This window comes from Anas acuta, chromosome 2 (assembly GCF_963932015.1).
Source record: "Anas acuta chromosome 2, bAnaAcu1.1, whole genome shotgun sequence".
In the NCBI taxonomy this organism is placed as follows: Eukaryota; Metazoa; Chordata; class Aves; order Anseriformes; family Anatidae; genus Anas; species Anas acuta.
This window is the reverse complement of record NC_088980.1, coordinates 157189180-157211660: the sequence shown is the minus strand read 5'-3', so window position 1 is coordinate 157211660 and position 22481 is coordinate 157189180. Positions and strand designations below refer to the sequence as shown.

General features: G+C 52.6%; 6 protein-coding genes and 1 pseudogene across 6 annotated transcripts; all 7 read right to left on the bottom strand.

Annotated features, from left to right (window-relative positions):
* Positions 1-387: 387 nt before the first annotated feature.
* Positions 388-717, bottom strand: LOC137851600 (feather beta keratin-like). The gene has a single exon (XM_068672846.1). It carries the CDS (start codon positions 715-717, stop codon positions 388-390), a length of 330 nt encoding a protein of 109 aa, XP_068528947.1.
* A 3997-nt stretch (positions 718-4714) lies between these two features.
* On the bottom strand, positions 4715-5020 carry LOC137851898 (feather keratin 2-like). The gene has a single exon (XM_068672997.1). It carries the CDS (start codon positions 5018-5020, stop codon positions 4715-4717), a length of 306 nt encoding a protein of 101 aa, XP_068529098.1.
* A 4830-nt stretch (positions 5021-9850) lies between these two features.
* On the bottom strand, positions 9851-10498 carry LOC137851897 (feather keratin 1-like; annotated as a pseudogene).
* A 2277-nt stretch (positions 10499-12775) lies between these two features.
* Positions 12776-13547, bottom strand: LOC137851896 (feather keratin-like). The gene has a single exon (XM_068672995.1). The coding sequence runs from the start codon at positions 13539-13541 to the stop codon at positions 13221-13223; it is 321 nt and encodes a 106-aa protein (XP_068529096.1). The 5' UTR covers positions 13542-13547; the 3' UTR covers positions 12776-13220.
* Positions 13548-15236: 1689 nt separating this feature from the next.
* LOC137851599 (feather beta keratin-like) lies at positions 15237-15566 on the bottom strand. Its single transcript, XM_068672845.1, has one exon. The coding sequence runs from the start codon at positions 15564-15566 to the stop codon at positions 15237-15239; it is 330 nt and encodes a 109-aa protein (XP_068528946.1).
* Positions 15567-18621: 3055 nt separating this feature from the next.
* LOC137851895 (feather beta keratin-like) lies at positions 18622-18942 on the bottom strand. Its single transcript, XM_068672994.1, has one exon. The coding sequence runs from the start codon at positions 18940-18942 to the stop codon at positions 18622-18624; it is 321 nt and encodes a 106-aa protein (XP_068529095.1).
* A 2049-nt stretch (positions 18943-20991) lies between these two features.
* Positions 20992-21321, bottom strand: LOC137851894 (feather beta keratin-like). The gene has a single exon (XM_068672993.1). It carries the CDS (start codon positions 21319-21321, stop codon positions 20992-20994), a length of 330 nt encoding a protein of 109 aa, XP_068529094.1.
* Positions 21322-22481: the final 1160 nt, after the last annotated feature.

The following is a 22481-nucleotide window of genomic DNA, read 5'->3' as shown; positions in this document are numbered from 1 at the left end:
GGGCTGTTCTCAATGAGTTCTTCTCCCAGTCTGTACTCCTGTCTGGGATTGCCCTGACCCACGTTTAACACTTGGACTTGTTGAACCTCATTCTGTTCTGATTGGCCTGCTTCTCCAGCCCATCCAGGTCCCTTTGAATGAAGAGTCATGTGTGAAGAAAGGAGGAGTGTCAGGCTGGCATGCATTAGAACTTTATTGTGGAAGACTTGTGAAAAGGAAGGAGCACAAGCAGCAGGGCCTTGGTCAGAGGTGCAGGCACAGTGACCATCAGCACCTACGCATTTTGTGTGGAAGGTATTCCCAGAACAAGGAGATCAGAGCATCCTCAGTCCATGAAGTTGGTTGCAGGGCATTGTTAGCTGCTGCCAGGGGTCCTGGCGTGGGTCCTTAGCAGGGGTAGCAGGCTCTTCTGCCAGAGAAGCAGCCCAGGCCTCCCAAGCCATAGCCTCCCAAGCCTCCCAGGCCAAAGCCTCCGAAGCCGCCTCCAGAGATGGGCACTCCCTGGGCGCTGAGGTTGCTGCCCACGGCAGCTGATGCGGAGGATCCAACGGCGGTGTTCTGGGGGAAGGAGCTGAGGATGGGTCCTGGCAGGGTGACCACCACGGTGGAAGGCTGGATGGCGACGTGGGAGTCCTCGCACTGCCTGACACAGGGCTCGTTGCAGCTGTTAGCCAGCGGGGTGGGTCCGCAGGGGCGGCAGATGTCGTAGCAGGACATGTCTGTGTTGTGGAGTGTGCCTGGAAGAGAGGTTTTTGGGAAGGTGGAGGGTGTTGGTGGCGTGAGGAGCGGTGCCTAGGTAGGCAAGGGGAGCAAGGAGACCTGGGATTTTATGAGAGCCTGGTGTTGGGGAGGCAGAAGGGCTGCTGAGGCTTTGGGTAGAGAGTATGTGGGGAGGTGGATGAAGGAAGGGATCGGGGTTCAGGCTCACCTTGTTGGTCAGAGGGGAGAAGGCGTCTGGAGGAGTGTGTGAGGGAGCGAGGTGCAGGGCCGGCTTTTATGCTGGTCCGTGAGTGCCTGCAGGGCGAGAGAGCTTTTGCGCATGACAATATTTGGCGTGAGCTGCTCTTGCATTCCAAAGCCGGGCAAGTAATGAATTGAGGTGTGGTGTCCTTCCCACAACTTGACCTTTTCATGTCCTCCTGTTGAGGACATAGTGTTAGATGCTGATAGAACCTTCAAAGTGAGAGAATTAGAGGCTGGAGCATTTCTCTGAAAGGTGCATGGGAGGGCAAGTAGATGATGTGGCCAAAGGCTGGATGAGCTGCAGTGTCATTAGTGAGGTCTTTGCGTAGCGTTCATGTGGTGTGGCCCAGCTTCACTGGGCTTTGTCTATCTGAGCATGTCACTGCAGTGGAGAGTATTGGGCATAGAAGAGGATGCTTTGAAAAGAGGGAATGAGAGGTGAATAGGTCCTACAGTGGCCTTGTTTCTTGACAGCATAGGCTTCCCCTCCTTTCCTCCAAACCTAAAGTCCCTAGAGAAAACCCTAGGGTTGACAGTCAGCTTGATGGGATTTCTAAGGCTGGGTCGTGTAGTCTGGGAGTGGTTCTGATTTTCATGAAAGGCAGAAGAGAAGAGGGAGTGTGAAAAATGGCCAGCTGGCAGCCATTGCGTTATTGGGGATATTTGGAATTTGTGTCAAGGGGGAAACCTATTTCTCTGCCCAGTGTTTGATTTTCTGAAAGATGATTTGGACATTTGAGGCAGAACTAGTGCATGTGAGCTAAAACTCCGAAGGCATTCAACTGGTTCGCCAAGGTGAATGTTTTGTAGACTGTCCAACAGGTGAGTAGTGCATGTTGCTTTGGAATATAGAGAGGCATTGCCACTGGATGTACTGAAGTGCACAGGACCTGTCAGGTTGCACCTACAAACGCTGAGTGTTTGTACTGTGTCTGGCTGGGATGTTACCTTTCCCTGCAGCAGCCCATACAGTGCTGTGCTCTGCACTTGTAGCTAGAACAGCAGTGTTATCACTCCAGTGCTGTGTCTACGGTGGAGCAGTGCTGGCACATCAGGACTCTCTCTAACCCTCCTGGGGGGTGGACAAAAAAACGAGAAGAGAAACATCACCAGGGCAGCTGACTTAAACCAGCCAAAGGGATATTCCATACCATGTGGTGTCACACTTAGCAATAAAAGATGGAAACAAAAAGAAGAGTGAGTGTTGGGCTCTCATCTCAACTTTGGTCCTCCTCCCGAACACGGCCTATGTATATTGAGGTCCTGCTTCAAGGACATGGTCCAGCATCACTCATTTGAGGGAAGTAGAGAGTGATTTCTTTCCTCTGCATTTCCACATAGACTTAATTTTTGTATTTTTTTCTCCTTTTTTTTCCCTTTCCCCCTCCCTTTTCCCCTTTCCTTTTTTTTTCCCACTTTAGTTAGATTGTTTAGTTAATAATATTCTTTCCTTATTTATTATTATTATTATTTTCCCATTTAATTAAACTATCTTTATCTCAACCTGTGTGTTGTTCTTTACTTTTCTTCTTCCCTTCCTCATCTAAGGAGGGGGAGTGAGAGAGCGGTTGTGGTGTTTAGCTGCCTAGCGTGGTAAAACCACCACAGAGTCCTGGCTGATACCTTCACAAGGCTTTCAGCTTTCTTTGAAAGTTGATGGCGACTGGGTTCCTGAAGTCTGCAAGAGACTCATCCCGCTCCTATGTTGAACAAGATGGAGAAGGAAGGTGTGGGGAACTGCAGGGTGGTTGGCCTGCCATCAGTCTCTAGGAAGGTATGGAAGGAAATCTTCTTGGGAAGCATTGCCAAGCACACAAAGGAGAAGAACGTGAAGGGGAGTATTCAGCATGGAGTTAGAGAACTGAAGTCATGCTTGAGCCTTCTCAGTGTCTTCCACATTGAAATAACTCTCCTGGTAGATGGGGGAAGATCCGCGGCTGTTGCTTACGTTGCCTTTAGTAAAGGCTTTGATGCTCTCTCCAACGACATGGCCAGTAAGAAACTGAGAAAGTACAGGATTCTTTGAGAATGAACTGGGGTTGAGGATTTGGTGAGCCCTAGATCCAGCCTCATCCCAGAGGTCCAACCCTCATTCCATGAAAATGATTGCAGTGTCTTGATGGTATTTGTCAGGGGTGGTGGCCAGGAAATCCTGATGGGAAAGAGAGTTACTCAGTGTGTGCTGATTTCTGACCCATGCAGAAGTCCCTTAGCTAGCCCAGAGCTTTGGTTGGTCAAGTGAAGGGCTTGTGTCACATGCCAGAAGAACAGCAGCAGCCCATTGCAGCTGTTGTCAGTGACATACTTGGTAAGAGAGGTGTCCCTTGTGTCCCTTTAGCTCACCATCCTCAGGGTGAAGAATTTCTTCCTTTTATCTAATCTAAATCTACATTCTTTTAGATTAAAGCTGTTAATACTTGTCATATCACTACACACCCTGATAAAGAGTTCCTCCCCACCTTTCCTGTAGCCTGCTCTATGTACTACACAGTCTGTATACCATCTCTTGGAGCCTTCTCTTCCCCAGGCTGACCAAGCCCAGCTCTCTCAGCCTCTGTGACCCAGGTGGGGTCAGAATAGCACAGAGTAGAGAGGGAGAATCGCATCCCTCTGTGTGTTAGCTGCACTTCTATTGGTGCAGCCCAGGAAATGGCTGGCTTTCTGGACTGTGAGTGTACATCGCCGGCTCATGTTAAGATGTTTCTTCACCAGTACCCCCAAGTCATTTTCTGCGGGGTTGCTCTCAATCCATTTGTTGCTTAGGCTGTATTCATGCTGGGGATTGTCTCAACCCAAATGCGGGACCTTCCAATCAGCCTTCTTGAAATCCTTGAAGTTTGCTTGGGTCCACCTGCTAAGCCTGTCAAGGTCCTTCCAGGTGGCATTCCTTTTTCCTCTAAGGTGTCGGCCACCCTACAAACCTTGGTGCCATGCACAAACTTGCCGAGGGCCCGCTCAATCCCACCGTGTATGTCAGGGATGATGAGGTGAAATAAATCTAGTCCCAGGACAGACTCCCGTGAGATAACACTCCACCCTGGTCTTTACCTGGACATAGGGATGTTGGATGCTTCTCCTTGAATGTGCTCATCCAGCCAATACGTTTTATGCTATGTGGTCCTTCTGTCAAATCTATGACTCTTCTTGTTTTAAAACAATGCTATATGTATGAGTGCTGTCAAGAAGCTCCTTGAACAACAACAGACTTGGGCCCTGCTGGCGTGCCGAGCCCTGCTTAATGTTGAGTGAATTAGAAGGAGTGTTGGGAGCAGAAAGGAAGAGGAGGCATCGCAGGCTGACATGCACAAGAACTTTATTGTGGAAAAAGAGTGCAAAGGTATGAGAGCAGAATGGACCTGTTCTGTGGTGCAAGTATTGCAACCATCAGGCTGTGTCCCATGGTACAACGGATTTTCCCAGAGCCCCAAGGTCTTCCTCCACTGCAATAGAATCAACACATGGAAGGTGCTGGGTGGGTTTGTGGCTGTGAGCAAGCCATTGCAGGGGAGAGTAGTGGACATGGAAGATGGTGGTAGGAGTAGAAGGAAATGAGAGAGGATGGGCTGTCCGTGAGCCATGTGTCCAGGCAGCACGGACTGGCCCCCTTCCCTGCTAGAGTGTGGAGTGCCATGAGAAGAAGAGCCGTGGCTGGTGAGCCCATGTGCCTCAAACAGTGCAGAGGTGAATCCTCAGTCTGAGTTCTGGCTTGCATGGTGTTGGAGGCTTCTGTCAGGGGTGTTGGCGTGGGTCCTTAGCAGGGGTAGCAGGCTCTTCCGCCAGAGATGCAGCCCAGGCCTCCCAGGCCAAAGCCTCCGAAGCCGCCTCCAGAGATGGGCACTCCCTGGGCGCTGAGGTTGCTGCCCACGGCAGCTGATGCGGAGGATCCAACGGCGGTGTTCTGGGGGAAGGAGCTGAGGATGGGTCCTGGCAGGGTGACCAGCACGGCAGGAGGCTGGATGACGACGCGGGAGTCCTCGCACTGCCTGACACAGGGCTCGTTGCAGCTGTTAGCCAGCGGGGTGGGTCCGCAGGGGCGGCATATGTCGTAGCAGGACATGTCTGTGGTGTGGAGGGTCCCTGGAAGAGAAGGTGTTGGGAAGCTGGAAGGTATTCGGGGTGTGTGGAGTGGTGGTGGGGGAGGCCAAGGGAGCGGGGAGGCCTGGGTTTGTGGGGAGCATGGTGTTGGGGAGGTGGAAGGGCTGCTAAGTGTGGAGGCAGAAGGCAAGTGGAGAGATAGGGCCGGTGGGGTGGGTGAAGGAGGGGGTCGGGGTTCAGACTCACCTTGTTGGGCGCAGGGGAGAAGGCCTCTGGAGGAGTGTGTGAGGGTGCGAGGTGCAGGGCCAGCTTTTATACTGGTCCTTGAGTGCCTGCGGGGCAAGAAACCCTTTGCGCATGACAGCATTTGGCGTGAGCTGCTCTGAAATGCCAAAGCCTGGCAAGTAATGAGGTGAGGTGTGGTGTCCTTCCCACAACGCATCCTTTTCATTTCCTCTTGTTGGGGACATGTCTATTTGGCCTTGGCGGTATCTTTTAAGTGAGAGTGGCTCTTTGGGTGGATTTGCATGGAGAGTGCATTTGAGGGCAGTCAGCAGACGCGGCCAAAGCATGAGAGAGGTGGGGTGTCATGAAGTGAGGTCATGGCGTGTCACTCGTGTGTAGTGGTTTGCGGCTGTATTGTTGGGAGGTGGGGGCCCTATTTGCTGGCATCGCCATACTGCAGGCCGGTCTGGGCTTCCCAGATGTGCTGGGCGTGAGGCACAGGAATACTTATTTATGCTGATGTTACCCCTCTCATTTATCATGTGTAGCCACCAGGAGGTGTAATCTCTTAGGAGTGCAGCAAAGATTTGATTAAGTTCCTTAGAATATCCTTCTGGACAAAATGTCAAGCACGCAGCTAGACTAATATCTAATGAGATGGTTGAGCAGTTGGCTGATTGGTCATACTCAAAATGTAGTTGTAAATGGGGTTACCTGTGCCTGGCAGGGAGTCACTCTGGGTGTTCCCAAGGGCTCCATTTTGAGTAGAGAAGCCTCGCACATTGATGTTGAGAATTTAGAGGGCTGGGCTATGAGCAACAGCACGAAATTTAAGAAGGGCAACTGGCGAATTCCCCATCTGAGACAGGGCATCCCTGGATCTATGTCCAGAGTGGGGGAGGAGAGGCTGGAGAACGGCCCAGCATGAAAGGACATGGGGGTTCTGGTTGACAGCAAGTGGACTGAGAGTCAACAGGGTGCCCTGGCAGCCCAAAGGTCCCCTGTTTCCTGGGTTACATCAAGCACATCATTGCTAGCCGGTCAAAGGAAGTGATTGTCCCGCTCTACTGCGCACTGGTGCGGCCTTCCCTCAAGTGAATCATAGAATCATAGAATCATAGAATATCCTGAGTTGGAAGGGACCCTTAAGGATCATCAAGTCCAGCTCTTGACACCGCACAGGTCTACCCAAAAGTTCAGACCATGTGACTAAGCGCACAGTCCAATCTCTTCTTAAATTCAGTCAGGCTCGGTGCAGTGACCACTTCCCTGGGGAGCCTGTTCCAGTGTGCAACCACTCTCGCTGTGAAGAACTTCCTCCTGATGTCAAGCCTAAACTTCCCCTGCCTCAGCTTAACCCCGTTCCCGCAGGTCCTGTCGCTGGTGTTAATAGAGAAAAGATCTCCTGCCTCTCGACACCCCCTTACGAGGAAGTTGTAGACTGCGATGAGGTCTCCCCTCAGCCTCCTCTTCTCCAGGCTGAACAGGCCCAGTGCCCTCAGCCGTTCCTCGTACGTCTTCCCCTCCAGGCCTTTCACCATCTTCGTAGCCCTCCTCTGGACACTCTCCAACAGTTTCATGTCCTTTTTATACTGTGGTGCCCAGAACTGCACACAGTACTCGAGGTGAGGCCGCACCAGCGCAGAGTAGAGCGGGACAATCACCTCCCTCGACCTGTGTACACCAGAGTGCTGTGTACAGAATTGGTCCCCGCAATCTAATGATACAAAACTCTTAGACTGTCAAAAGGAGAAGTACAGAGATGGTGAAGGGTTTAGTGGGCAGGATGTACGAGGAGTGGCTGCAGGCCCTTGGTTTGTTGAGCCCAGAGAAGGGGAGACCTGACCAGAGCCTACAGCTTCCTCACAAGGGCAGCGGAGGACAGGCGCTGATCTCTTCTGTCTGGTGAGCAGCAGTGGGCCCTGAGGGAACAGCCTGAAGCTGTGTCAGGGCAGGTTCAGCTTGGATATTAGGGAAAGGCGATTTCCTGAGAGGGTGGTTGTGCAGGTTCCCCATGGAAACCATCACAGCATCAAGCCTGCTGCAGCACAAGACAACACTCTCAGAAATGCGGTTTGATTTTTGGGTAGTCCTGTGTGGAGCCACTAGTTGGACACAATGTTCCTTGTGGGTCCCTCACAACTTGATCTATTCTGGGATTCCATGATTCCATCACATTTGCTGCCTCCCTGCCTTTCTAACAACTCGCTAAGCCAGTCTTTTCGCTTGTCTTTCCCGTTGGGTGTGCTGTATCGGTGGCTTGGTGGCCGTGGTGCTTGGAAGGTTGTAGGTGGGAGAAAGGAAGCTGCCTGCTTTGTCTTGTGCAAACCTGGGGCCATCCCTGTGGGCGGTAGTCCAAGCAGGCAGGAGAGGGCTGTTTGTGAGAGCAGGCTGTTGTCCCCTGCGGCCTGCTACTGAGCTCGCAAGCCCTTTGATGTCAGCAGTCCTGCCATTCTTCTCAAAGAGTTGCTTTGGCCACTCCGTAGCGCTTCCCTTTGCTGATGCCAGCATGTTCCCAGGCTAGGCTTTGGCCCAACACACTGCTTGATAGGGGCCCCTTGGGTTGATTGGGGATGCCTGCAAGATAGCTTGAGACTCATGAGGGGCTGAGGGAGTGGAACTGTGGGGAAGGGCTAGCTGGGAAGCCCGGGTGTTGGGGGTCTTCTTTAGGGTGAGTGTCAAGGTGACAGCTATTTTTCTGCCCCGTGTTTGATGGTCAGAAAGAGGATCTGGATATTTCAGAGGGGAGCTGGAGGCATCCAGATTAGTAGACCTTGCGCTGGTGTTTGCATTCCAAAGGGAGGAATGATGGCAAGGCCTGCCTGAGGGCAGCTGAGGTGAGTGTTTTGCAGGCTGTCTCTCAGGTGAGCAGAGCTTCTTGTAGAGGCAGATGGGTAGGTTGTGCATCTGGATATGCAGAAGTAATCAGGATCTGATGGGGTGAACCCAAAGAAGGTGAGGGTTCTGGCTGATGTCTGTGCAAGGCCATTTTCAATTATCTTTGAAAGGTTATGGCAACTGGGACAGGACCTGGAAACTCGATGAAACCCACCCGACTCCTATGTTCAACAAGCAGGAGAAGGAAGGCCTGTTCTTGACCACAGCTGTTGCCCTACCCGGTGTCAAGATGTCCTTCCTGACTATATCATTCTGAGATATTGTTTGTTGTGACAGTGTAGGATCATAGTAGAGAAGAAAGCAGTGGTAGGGTGTGCTAATGAGGGGAAATTGTTTCAGAAGGCATGGGGAGAAGAGCCATAGCATGATGAAGCCCGTGGTTGGTCACTTGAAGTTGTTGGGTGATGTATTTTAAGGTGTTTTTGCCCTTTTTGACCTATTCCGATGACCTCTTGAGCTTTGGCCTTGTGGTGAGGGAAGTGGGAAGAAGGGAAGAGGAGTTGCGTCAGGCAGGCAGGCTTGAGACTTTTATTGAGAAAAGTGCATGGAAAGGAAGGAGCAGCAAGTGGAATAGCCCCTGGGGGTCTTGGAAGCAGGTAGGGTGAGCAAAATCTCACTCTTGTGCGCAGAAGTTTTTCCCGGAGCACGGAGAACTTCCTGCCCTGTGATGGGAGCAGCAGAGAGGGAGTCAATCCCTGGTGGTGTTTGGCAGTGGTATTTGGCTTGTGAGAACATCATAGCAGCAGAGCGTACTGCATGTAGGAGAGAGTGCAAGCCAAGGAAAGAAGTAGGAGAATGGTAGAATGCAAGTGGGCCACGTTTCCAAACATCGCGGAACAGCCCAAGTCCTTCGTTCTCTGGTTCATGCCTTGAAAGAAATAGCTGTGGTTGTGGAGCTAATGACCCAGTGGGTCAGTGACAACGCAAAGTTGCATCCACAATCCACGAGGAGTCTTGTACCATATGTGAGGTATCTCTGTGACAGACGTGTTAAATAATACAGGCCTTAAGAGAGACCCTAAAGGGACACCATGCCTCCCTTGTTTCCAGCTGGGCACCAAGCTCTTGAGTGCAACTCTTGGAATGTGATCATGCAGCCAGTTAAAGATCTGCCCATCATGTCTTTCCACTTCAGCAGGAAGGAGCTATATAAGAGCGTTTTCCAAACGCTATTTGTATACCACCAGGCTTGGGCCCTGCTTTTTTTTCTTTTTTTTGGGTGAAGTTGGAGGAGCATTGGGAGAAGAAAGGAAGACGAGGCTTTCAGGATATGGGATGCAGATTGATTTTATTGAGGAAAACATGAAACAGAGGGTACGTCAAGTGGAAGTTGCAAATTCTGAGGTGCCTGGAGGGTGACTTCCAGCCAATGTCCTTGCGTAGAGCAGATTTTCCCAGAGCCCTCAGGTCTCCCTACCCATGGTGGGAGCAGCCCCAGAAGGTTTCCTGAGGGACTGTGCTAGTGAGCAAGACATTGCAGCAGAGAGTAGCGGCCATAGGTGGTGGTGCTATGGAAAGGAGAAAGAGGAAGAAAGAAGGAGGTATGTTGGCCATGTTTCCTGACAGCAAGGGCTGTCCAATACCTTGCTTCCTTGCTTTGTTGTGCCATGGAATGACGAGCTGTTGCTTGTCAGCTCGTACGCCATGGACAGCACGGAGTTGGGTCCTCAGACTGAGAGCTGGCTGGCATGGTGTTGGAGGCTACTGTCAGGGATATTGGCATGGGTCCTTAGCAGGGGTAGCAGGCTCTTCTGCCAGAGATGCAGCCCAGGCCTCCCAGGCCAAAGCCTCCGAAGCCACCGGAGGAGATGGGCACTCCCTGGGTGCTGAGGTTGCTGCCCACGGCAGCTGATGCGGAGGATCCAACGGCGGTGTTCTGGGGGAAGGAGCTGAGGATGGGTCCTGGCAGGGTGACCAGCACGGTAGGAGGCTGGATGACGACGTGGGAGTTCTCGCACTGCCTGACACAGGGCTCGTTGCAGCTGTTAGCCAGCGGTGTGGGTCCACAGGGGCGGCAGATGTCGTAGCAGGACATGTCTGTGTTGTGGAGGGTGCCTGGAAGAGAGGGTGTTAGTAAGGCGGGGGGTGTTCTTTGCTTGAAGAGCAGTGCTGGAGTAGGCCAAGGGAGTGGAAAGGCCCAGAGTGGGGCTATGGAGAGCCTGGTGGTTGGGAGGTGGAAGGGCTGCTGAGGCTGGGGACAGAAGGTTGGTGGAGAGATGGGCAAGGTGTGGTGGGTGAAGGAGCAGAGCAGAGTTCAGACTCACCTTGTTGGGTGCAGGGGAGAAAGCGTCAGGAGAAGTGTGTGAGGGTGAGAGGCGCAGGGCTGTCTTTTATGCTGGTCCCCGAGTATCCGTGAGGCGAGAGAGCCTTTGCGCATGACAGCATATGGCATGACCTGCCCTTGCATGCCACAACCCCTCAAGTAATGAGGTGGGGTGTGATCTCCCCACAATGTTCCGCCTCCATTTCTTCCTGTTGAGGATGTTGGAAGTGGCGGAACATTTCAAGTGAGAGTATTAAAGACCAAAGGATAGCTTTTGAAGGTTCATGTAGGGGTGGATAGATGTTGCATTGAAGACATGGGAGAGGTGCATTATTGTCCGTGAGGTCATGGTTTGGCACTCATGAGGTGTGGTCATTGGCTTTGTTGTGAGGAGGAGGCCCCCCTTGTTGGCATCCCCAGTAGGTTGGGCAGTGTTTTTCAGGTATACTGGGCGTGATGCGCTACCACTTGCTTCACATTCACTCCCTCCATGCCTTCATCCCAACTCACCAGCCTGTGTTTAGCCCTTGTCTTTCCAGTTCGGTGTGCTTCATTGGTGGCTTGGTGGCCATCTTGCACGTAGAGGCTGTATGTGGGAGCAAGTGTATGGGAGCAAGACCCCTGTGTTGTCCCTGGGGCCGCAGTCCAAAGAGGCAGAGAAGAGGTGTTTGCATAGCAGGGTGTTGGAGTCGCGGGCCTGTCTCAGGGCTGACAAGACAGTGCATTGGGAGCCCTGCCATGCTTCCCAAAGGGTTGCATTGGCACCTCCATTGAGCTCCCTTTTCTGTGGCCAGCATGTTGACAGCAAGGGCTTTGGCCTAATGCAGTTTGGTGGGAATCCCTTGGGCTGTCTGTTGAGTCCTGGAAGAGGCTGTGAGATTTGTGAGGGGCAGGGACAGACATGTGGGAGTGTCCAGGAAGTCTAGGCCCAAGGTGCTGGGGTGTTTTTTGGGGTGAGTATCAAGGGGGAATCCTATTTCTGTGCATGGTTTTCAGTGTTGACACATACAATGTGGACGTTTCAGAGGGGAGCTGGAGGTGTGCATGCTGCTTGTGGCTGTGGACCTGAGGCCCCAGTGGTCGTGGTTACATTTCGAGGAGTGGGGGGATGGCAAGTGCAGCCCCTGATCTGCCAAGGTGACAGTTTTGAAGGGTTTCCCACTGCAGCTTGTTGATGAAGATGCTGGGGAGTCTGTGTGGCTAGTTATGCAGGAGTTTGTGTGACCCAACGGGCTATACCAGCAAATGCTGAATGTCCCAGGTGATATGTTTGCAATTGCAGTTTCAGTTATCTTTGAAAGGTCATGGTGACTGGGAGAGGTTCCTGAAAACTGGAAGAGACTCATCCCACTCTTTTGTTCAAGAACAGATGAAGGGGTGAATATCTGGGAAACTGCAGCCTTGTCAGCCTGATATCAGCCTCTGGGAAGGTTCTGAGGAAATCCTCCCTGAATGTATTCTCAAGTACGGAAAAGTGACGGAGAGTAGTCAGCATGAATTTATAGAGAACATATCCCATGTGTGCCTACACAGCATCTGCTATATAGAAGTGACTGACGGCCTACCTGTATGTAGGACTCTGTGATAGTGTTTGTTGTGAAGGTGGAGGATCAGAGAGGCACAAACAACATCGATTATTGGCTCGGCACTATGCAGCAGTGGTAGGTCCCTTTGTAGATGGCTGAAACAGGCCCTTATCAAACATGGGGCAGCTGCTGGATTCTTCTCACAGAGGCCACCTCTGCAGTCCCCACTACCGAAACATTGCCATGTAAAAACAGCACAACAGGGGAGGTCTTGTGGCACTTTTAGACCTGATCTTGAACCATGTACTTAAACAGGGTCAAGAAGGAATCATTTTAGGCTGTCTCACCTTGGAAGGAACTTCAAGGATCATCTTCCTAATGTCTTCTGCCATAGGAAGGGATGTCACCCAACAGATCATGTTGGCCAAGGCCCCGTCCTGGCTGGCCTTGAACTCCTCCAGGGATGGGGCATTCACAATCTTGTCTTGACAACCTGTTCCAGTGCCTTACAACCCTCACAGTGAAGAATTTCCTCCTAATGTCTAGTCTAAATCTATCCTGTTTTAGTTGAAGACCATCACCCCTTCTCCTATCTTTATCTACACAAATAAAGAGACATTCTCCATCCATTTTGAAGACCCTTTAACTATTAAGAGATCTGAAGGAAGTCTCAGCAGAGCCTTCACTTCTCCAGACTGAACATCCCCAGCTCTCTGAGCCTTTCTTTCATAGGTGAGGAGCTCAAGGTGGAGCCCCATGAGGACAGAAAAGAGGGGGACAATCAACTCCCTCACTGTGCTGATTACTGCTCTGTTGATGCAGCACAGGATGTGGTTGGCCTTATGGGCTTCAGGTGTACACTGCTGGGTCCTGTTGAGCCTTTCATCCACCAGAACAACTCAAGTCCTTCTCTGCAGGGCTGCTCTCAATGAGTTCTTCTCCCAGTCTGTACTCCTGTCTGGGATTGCCTCAAAACAGGTGCAGCACCTTGCACTTGGACTTGTTGAACCTCATGCAGTTCACATGGGCATGGTTCTCCAGCCTGTCCAGGTTCCATTGGATGAAGATTGTTGTGTGAAGAAAGGAGGAGTGTCAGGCTGGCATGCATTAGAACTTTATTGAGGAAGACTCATGAAAAGGAAGGAGCACAAGCAGCAGGGCCCTGGTCAGAGGTGCAGGCACAGTGACCATCAGCACCTACGCATTTTGTGTGGAAGGTATTCCCAGAGCACGGAGATCAGAGCATCCTCAGTCCATGAAGTTGGTTGCAGGGCATTGTTAGCTGCTGTCAGGGGTCCTGGCGTGGGTCCTTAGCAGGGGTAGCAGGCTCTTCTGCCAGAGAAGCAGCCCAGGCCTCCCAAGCCATAGCCTCCCAGGCCAAAGCCTCCAAAGCCGCCTCCAGAGACGGGCACTCCCTGGGCGCTGAGGTTGCTGCCCACGGCAGCTGATGCGGAGGATCCAACGGCGGTGTTCTGGGGGAAGGAGCTGAGGATGGGTCCTGGCAGGGTGACCACCACGGTGGAAGGCTGGATGGCGACGTGGGAGTCCTCGCACTGCCTGACACAGGGCTCGTTGCAGCTGTTAGCCAGCGGGGTGGGTCCGCAGGGGTTGCAGAGGTTGTAGCAGGACATGTCTGTGTTGTGGAGGGTGCCTGGAAGAGAGGGTGTTGGGAAGGTGGAGGGTGTTGGGGCTGTGAGGAGTGGTGCCTATGTAGGCAAGGGCAGTGGGGAGGCCTGTGTGTGGGGGGAGCATGGTGGTAGGGAGGTGGTAGGCCTGCTGGGTTTAGGGGCATAGCACCTGTGGAGAGATGGGTTCAATGGGGCGGGTGAAGGAGGGGATCGGGGTTAAGGCTCACCTTGGTCGCCGAGGAGAAGGCGTTGAAAGGAGTGTGTGAGGGAGGAAGGTGCAGGGCCGGCTTTTATGCTGCTTCTTGAGTGCCCGCAGGGCAAGAGAGCCTCTGCACGTGACATCATTTGGCGTGAGCTGCTCTTGCATGCCAAAGCCTGGCAAGTAATGAGGTGGGGTGTGGTGTCATTCCCACAACTTGACCTTCTCATTTCCTCCTGTTTGGACATGGTGTTGGGTCCTGGCGGCACCTTCAAAGTAAAGGAATAAGAGGCTGGAGAATTTCTTTGAAAGTTGCACAGGAGGTCAGGTGTATGTTGTGTCCAAAGACTGGTTGAGGTGCAGTGTCATGAGTGAGGTCTTTGCGTGGCATTCATGTGGTGTGGCCCAGACACACTGGGCTTTGTGACTGTAGGCAAGTCATTGCAGTGGAGAGCATTGGGCATAGAAACGGGTGCTATGAAAAGAAGGAACAAGAAGTGAGTAGGTCCTACACTGGCCATGTTTCCTTACTTTTCTATGTTTCCTCTTTTCCTCCACATCTGAAGTCCCCAGAGAACACAAGGCTTGAAACTCTGATTGATGGGATTTCTCAAGCTGGGTGGTGTGGTCTGTGAGCAGCCCTGAGGTACATGAAAAGCGTTACGTCAGAGGTTGGACTCGATGATCCTGAGGTCTCTTCCAACCTAGAAATTCTGTGATTCTGTGATTCTGTGAAATAATACTGGCCTCAATAGAGACCCCAAAGGGGCACCACTCCTCCCCGGTCCCCACATGGGCACCGAGCTGTTGAGCGCAACTCTTGGAATGCGACCGTGCAGGCAATTCTTTATATGCTGAGTGGCCCATCATGTCTTTCCATTTTAATGCCTAGGAGATATGTAAGAACATTGTCCAAATACTTCTTGAACACCAAGAGGCTTGGGGCTTGATGGCTGCTTGAGCCCTGCTTTTTGTTCTTTTTGTCGGGTGAATTTGGAACAGTGTTGGGAGAAGAAATAATGAAGAGGCATCTCAGGATTTGGGATGCAGATTCATTTTATTGAGGAAAACATGAAACAGAGGGAGCTTCAAGTGGGAGATGCACATTCTGAGGTGCCTGGAGGATGACCACTAACCTATGTCCTTGCATACAGCGGATTTTCCCAGAGCCCTTAGGTCTCCCTACCCATGGTGGGAGCAGCCCTAGAAAGGTTCCCGAGGGACTATGCTAGTGAGCAAGGCATTGCAGCAGAGAGTAGCGGTGGTAGGTGGTGGTGCTATGGAAAGGAGAAAGAGGAAGAAAGAAGGAGGTATGTTGGCCATGTTTCCTGACAGCAAGGGCTGTCCAATACCTTGCTTGCTTGCTTTGTTTTGCCATGGAATGACGAGCTGTGGCTTGTCAGCTCATACGCCATGGACAGCATGGAATTGGGTCCTCAGACTGAGAGCTGGCTGGCATGGTGTTGGAGGCTACTGTCAGGGATATTGGCATGGGAACCTTAGCAGGGGTAGCAGGCTCTTGCACCAGAGAAGCAGCCCAGGCCTCCCAAGCCATAGCCTCCCAGGCCTCCCAGGCCAAAGCCTCCGAAGCCGCCTCCAGAGATGGGCACTCCCTGGGCGTTGAGGTTGCTGCCCACGGCAGCTGATGCGGAGGATCCAACAGCGGTGTTCTGGGGGAAGGAGCTGAGGATGGGTCCTGGCAGGGTGACCAGCACGGTCGGAGGCTGGATGGCGACGTGGGAGTCCTCGCACTGCCTGACACAGGGCTCGTTGCAGCTGTTAGCCAGCGGGGTGGGTCCGCAGGGGCGGCAGATGTCGTAGCAGGACATGTCTGTGGTGTGGAGGGTGCCTGGAAGAGAGGGTATTGTAAAGTCGGAGGGTGTTGGTGGCATGAAGAGCAGTGCTGGGGGAGGCCAAGGGAGTGGAAAGGCCCAGAGTGGGGCTATGGAGAGCCTGGTGGTTGGGAGGTGGAAGGGCTCTTGAGGCTGGGGAGAGAAGGTTGGTGGAGAGATGGGCAAGGTGTGGTGGGTGAAGGAGCGGAGCAGAGTTCAGACTCACCTTGTTGGGTGCAGGGGAGAAAGCGTCAGGAGAAGTGTGTGAGGGTGTGAGGCGCAGGGCCGGCTTTTATGCTGGTTCCCGAGTATCCGTGAGGTGAGAGAGCCTTTGCGCATGACAGCACTTGGCGTGAGCTGCTCTTACATGCCACAACCCCTCCAGTAATGAGGTGGGGTGTGATCTCCCCACAATGTTCTGCCTCCATTTCTTCCTGTTCAGGATTTTGGAAGTGGCGGAACATTTCAAGTGAGAGTATTAATGACTGAAGGATAGCTTTTGAAGGTTCATGTAGGGGTGGATAGATGTTGCTTTCAAGACATGGGAGAGGTACATTGTTGTCCGTGCGGTCGTGGTTTGGCACTCATGAGGTGTGGTCGATGGCTTTGTTGTGAGGAGGAGGCCCCCCTTGTTTGCATCCCCAGTAGGTTGTCCAGTGTTTTTCAGGTATACTGGGTGTGATGCGCTACCACTTGCATCACATTCACTCCCTCCATGCCTTCATCCCAACTCACCAGCCTGCGTTTAGCCCTTGTCTTTCCCGTTGGGTGTGCTACATTGGTGGCATGGTGGCAATCGTGCACGTAGAGGCTGTATGTGGGAGCAAGCGGGCTCCCTGACTTGTCCCTCGTTCCGCAGTCCAAAGAGGCAGAGAAGAGGTGTTTGCATAGCAGGGTGTTGTAGTCGCGGGCCTGTCTCAGGGCTGACAAGACTAAGTGCATTGTGAGCCCTGCCATGCTTCTTCAAGGGTTGCATTGGCACCTCCATTGAGCTCTCTTTTCTGTGGCCAGCACGTTGACAGCAAGGGCTTTGGCCTAATGCAATTTGGTGGGAATCCCTTGGGCTGTCAGTTGAGGCCTGGGAGAGGCTGTGCGATTTGTGAGGGGCAGGGACAGACATGTGGGAGTGTCCAGAAGGTCTGGGCCCAAAGCACTGGGGTGTTCTTTGAGTTGAATTTCCTAGGGGAACAAAATTTCTGTGCATGGTTTTCAGTGTTGACACATACAATGTGGACGTTTCAGAGGGGAGCTGGAGGTGTGCATGCTGCTTGTGGCTGTGCACCTGAGGCCCCAGTGGTCGTGGTTGCATTCTGAGGAGTGGGGAATGGCAAGTGCAGACCCTGATCTGCTGAGGTGAGTGTTTTGTGGGCTGTCCCATTGGAGCTTGTTGATGAACATGCTGGGGAGTCTGTGTGGCTGGTTATGCAGGAGTTTGTGGGACCCAACGAGCTACACCAGCAAATGCTGAATGTCCCAGGTGATATGTTTGCAATAGCAGTTTCAGTTATCTTTGAAAGGTCATGGTGACTGGGAGAGGTTCCTGAAAACTGGAAGAGACTCATCCCACTCTTTTGTTCAAGAACAGATGAAGGAGGAATTTCTGGGAAACTGCAGCCTGGTCAGCCTGATATCAGCCTCTGGGAAGGTTCTGAGGAAATCCTCCCTGAATGTATTCTCAAGAATGGAAAAGTGAAGGAGAGTAGTCAGCATGGATTTATAGAGAGCATATCCCATGTGTGCCTGCACAGCATCTTCTACGTAAAAGTGACTGACGTCCGACCTCTATGTAGGACTCTGTGATAGTGTTTGTTGTGATGGTGGAGGATCAGAGAGGCACAAACAATATCCATTATTGACTCATTGCTGGACAGTGGTGGGTCCCTTTGTAGATGGCTTAAACAGGCCCTTATCAAACATGGGGCAGCTGCTGGATTCTTCTCACAGAGGCCTCCCCTGTAATTCCCACTACCAAAACTTTGCAACACAAAAACAGCACAATAGAGGAGGTCTTGTGGCACTTTTCGACCTGATCTTGAACCATGTACTTAAACAGGGTCAAGAAGGAATCATCATAGAATGGCTCACCTTGAAAGGGACTTTAAGGATCATGGTATTCCAGCCCCTGGCCATAGACAAGGATGCCACCCACTACATTACGTTGGCCAAGGTCCCATCCAGGCTGGCCTTGAACACCACTGGGGCTGGGGTAACCACAGCTTCCCTGTTGTGGTTAACCACAACATCCTCACCAACGTCACCATCCTCACAGTGAAGAATTTCCTCCTAATATCTAGTCTAAATCTATCCTCTTTTAGTTGAAGACCATTACCCCTTCTCCTATCATTATCTGCATGAGTAAAGAGACATTCTCCAACTTTTTAAGAACACCCCTTTAAATACTGGAAGATCTCAAGGAAGTCTCAGCAGAGCCTTCACTTCTCCAGGCTGAACACCCCCAACTCTCTGAGCCTTCTTTCACAGGAGAGGTGCTCAAGGTGGTGCCTCACGAGAACAGAAATGAGGGGGAAAATCACCTCCCTCACTATGCTGGCCAGTCCTCTGTTGATGCAGCACTGCGTGCAGTTGGCCTTCTGGGCTGCAGGCGTGCATTGGTGGATCCTGTTGAGCCTTTCATCCACCAGAACAACCCAAGTCCTTCTCTGCAGGGCTGCTCCCAATGAGTTTTTCTCCCAGTCTGTACACGTGTTTGGGATTGTCCTGACCCACGTTCAGTACATGGACTTGTTGAACCTCATGTGGTTCACATGGGCTTGCTTCTCCAGCCCGTCCATGTCCCTTTCAACAAAGAGCATTGGGTGAAGAAAGGAGGAGTGTCAGGCTGGCATGCAGTAGAACTTTATTGAGGAAGACTCGTGAAAAGGAAGGAGCACAAGCAGCAGGGCCCTGGTCAGAGGTGCAGGCACAGTGACCATCAGCAGCTATGCATTTTGTGTGGAAGGTACCTCCAGAGCACGGAGATCAGAGCTTCCTCAGTCCATGAAGTTGGTTGCAGGGCATTGTTAGCTGCTGTCAGGGGTCCTGGCGTGGGTCCTTAGCAGGGGTAGCAGGCTCTTCTGCCAGAGAAGCAGCCCAGGCCTCCGAAGCCATAGCCTCCCAGGCCAAAGCCTCCGAAGCCGCCTCCAGAGACGGGCACTCCCTGGGCGCTGAGGTTGCTGCCCACGGCAGCTGATGCGGAGGATCCAACGGCGGTGTTCTGGGGGAAGGAGCTGAGGATGGGTCCTGGCAGGGTGACCACCACGGTGGAAGGCTGGATGGCGACGTGGGAGTCCTCGCACTGCCTGACACAGGGCTCGTTGCAGCTGTTAGCCAGCGGGGTGGGTCCGCAGGGGTTGCAGAGGTTGTAGCAGGACATGTCTGTGGTGTGGAGGGTCCCTGGAAGAGAGGGTGTTGGGAAGGTGGAGGGTGTTGGGGGTGTGAGGAGCACTGCTGGGGGAGGCCAAGGGAGTGGGGAGGCCTAGGTTTGTGGGGAGCATGGCTCTGGGGAGGGAAAAAGGCTGCTGAGGCTGGGGGGAGAGGCTGTGTGGGGAGAAAAGGCTGGCCGGGTAGGCGAAGGATGGGAATGGGGTTTGGGCTCACCTTCTTGGTCGCAGGGGAGAAGGCTTCAGGAGGAGTGTGTGAGAGAGCAAGGCACAGGGCCGGCTTTTATGCTGGTCCTTGAGTGCCCACGGGGCAAGAAACACTTTGCGAATGACAACATTTGGCGTGAGCTCTTCTTAAACACCAAAGCCTGGCAAGTAATGAGGTGGGGTGTTTTGTCCAACCCACAACGCACCCTTTTCATTTCCTCCTGTTGAGGACATGTCTATTTGGCCATGGCGGTATCTTTTAAGTGAGAGTGGCTCTTTGGATGGATTTGCATGGAGAGTGCATTTGAGGGCAGTCAGCAGACGTGGCCAAAGCATGGGAGAGGTGGGGTGTCATGAAGTGAGGTCATGGCGTGTCACTCAAGCGGTGCTGTTTGCGGCTGCATTGTTGTGAGGAGGGGGCCCTATTTGCTGGCATCGCCATACTGCAGGCTGGTCTGGGCTTCCCAGATGTGCTGGGCATGAGGCACTGGCACACTTATTTATGCTGATGTTACCCCTCTCATTTATAATGTGTAGCCACCAGTAGGTGTAATCTCTTAGGAGTTCAGCAGAGATTTGATTATATTCCTCAGAATATCCTTCTGGACAAAACGTCAAGCACACAGCTGGACTAATATCTAATGAGATGGTTGAGCAGTTGGCTGATTGGTCAGACTCAAAGTGTAGTTGTAAATGGGGTTACCTGTGCCTGGCAGGGAGTCACTCTGGGGGTTCCTGAGGGCTCCATTTTGGGTAGAGAAGCCTTGGACATAGATGTTGAGAAATTGGAGGACCGGGCTATGAGCAACAGCATGAAATTTAACAAGGGCAACTGGCGAATTCCCCATCTGAGACAGGGCAACCCTGGATCTATGTCCAGACTGGGGGAGGAGAGGCTGGAGAACGGCCCAGCATGAAAGGACATGCATCTTGGATGCAGGTAGGGTGACCAAAACCTCATCCTTGTGTGCAGAAGACTTTCCTGGGGCATGGAGATCTTCCTGCCCTGTGATGGGAGCAGTGGAGAGGGAGTTGAGTGAGCAGCAGTGGGGCCCAAGGGACCAGCCTGAAGCTGTGTCAGGGCAGGTTCAGCTTGGATATTAGGGAAAGGCTCTTTCCCGAGAGGGTGGTTTGGCACTGGAATAGGTTCCCCATGCAGATGGGAGAGCCCATCCCTGAAGACCCTACTACCAAAACCTTGCCATGTAAACCCAAAACAGTAGGGGAGTTCTTGTGGCATTTTTTGACCTGCCCTACCTATATCTTGACCAATCATTTGAGGGGCCTCACAAGGGCAGAGTAGAGGGGGCCAATCACCTCCCTCACTATGCTGGCCAGTCCTCTATTGATGCAGCACTGCATGCAGTTGGCCTTCTGGGCTGCAGGCGTGCATTGGTGGATCCTGTTGAGCCTTTCATCCACCAGAACAACCCAAGTCCTTCTCTGCAGGGCTGCTCTCAATGAGTTCTTCTCCCAGTCTGTACTCCTGTCTGGGATTGCCCTGACCCACGTTTAACACTTGGACTTCTGGAACCTCATGTGGTTCACATGGGCCTGCTTCTCCAACCTGTCCAGGATGATTTCAATAGAGAGTGTTGTGTGAAGAAAGGAGGAGTGTCAGGCTGGCATGCATTAGAACTTTATTGAGGAAGACTCGTGAAAAGGAAGGAGCACAAGCTGCACGGCCTTGGTCAGAGATGCAGGCACAGTGACCATCAGCAGCTGTGCATTTTGTGTGGAAGATATTTCCAGACCTCGGAGATCAGAGTATCCTCAGTCGATGAGGTTGGTTGCAGGGCATTGTTAGCTGCTGTCAGGGGTCCTGGCGTGGGTCCTTAGCAGGGGTAGCAGGCTCTTCTGCCAGAGAAGCAGCCCAGGCCTCCCAAGCCATAGCCTCCCAAGCCTCCCAGGCCAAAGCCTCCGAAGCCGCCTCCAGAGATGGGCACTCCCTGGGCGCTGAGGTTGCTGCCCACGGCAGCTGATGCGGAGGATCCAACGGCGGTGTTCTGGGGGAAGGAGCTGAGGATGGGTCCTGGCAGGGTGACCACCACGGTGGAAGGCTGGATGGCGACGTGGGAGTCCTCGCACTGCCTGACACAGGGCTCGTTGCAGCTGTTAGCCAGCGGGGTGGGTCCGCAGGGGCGGCAGATGTCGTAGCAGGACATGTTTGTGGTGTGGAAGGTTCCTGGAAGAGAGGTTTTTGGGAAGGTGGAGGGTGTTGGTGGCGTGAGGAGCGGTGCCTAGGTAGGCAAGGGGAGCAGGGGAGCAGGGAGACCTGGGATTTTATGAGAGCATGGTGTTGGGGAGGCAGAAGGGCTGCTGAGGCTGGGGGTAGAGAGTATGTGGGGAGGTGGATGAAGGAAGGGATCGGGGTTCAGGCTCACCTTGTTGGTCACAGGGGAGAAGGCGTCTGGAGGAGTGTGTGAGGGAGCGAGGTGCAGGGCTGGCTTTTATGCTGGTCCGTGAGTGCCTGCAGGGCGAGAGAGCTTTTGCACATGACAGCATTTGGCATGAGCTGCTCTTGCATGCCAAAGCCTGGCAAGTAATGAGGTGAGGTGTGGTGTCATTCCCACAACTTGACCTTCTCATTTCCTACTGTTGAGGACATAGTGTTAGATGCTGACAGAACCTTCAAAGTGAGAGAATTAGAGGCTGGAGCATTTCTCTGAAAGGTGCATGGGAGGGCGAGTAGATGATGTGGCCAAAGGCTGGATGAGCTGCGGTGTCATTAGTGAGGTCTTTGCGTAGCGTTCATGTGGTGTGGCCCAGCTTCACTGGGCTTTGTCTCTCTGAGCATTTCACTGCAGTGGAGAGTATTGGGCATAGAAGAGGATGCTTTGAAAAGAGGGAATGAGAGGTGAATAGGTCCTACAGTGGCCTTGTTTCTCGACAGCATAGGCTTCCCCTCCTTTCCTCCAAACCTAAAGTCCCTAGAGAAAACCCTAGGGTTGACAGTCAGCTTGATGGGATTTCTCAGGCTGGGTCAGTCTGGGAGTGGTTCTGATTTTCATGAAAGGCAGAAGAGAAGAGGGATTGTGAAAAATGGCCAGCTGGCAGCCATTGCGTTATTGGGGATATTTGGAATTTGTGTCAAAGGGGAAACCTATTTCTCTGCCCAGTGTTTGATTTTCTGAAAGATGATTTGGACATTTGAGGCAGAACTAGTGCATGTGAGCTAAAACTCCGAAGGCATTCAACTGGTTAGCCAAGCTGAATGTTTTGCAGGCTGTCCAACAGGTGAGTAGTGCATGTTGCTTTGGAATATAGGGAGGCATTGCAATATAAGAAGCCCTTCACTTGCCCAACCAAAGGTCTGGGCTAGCTA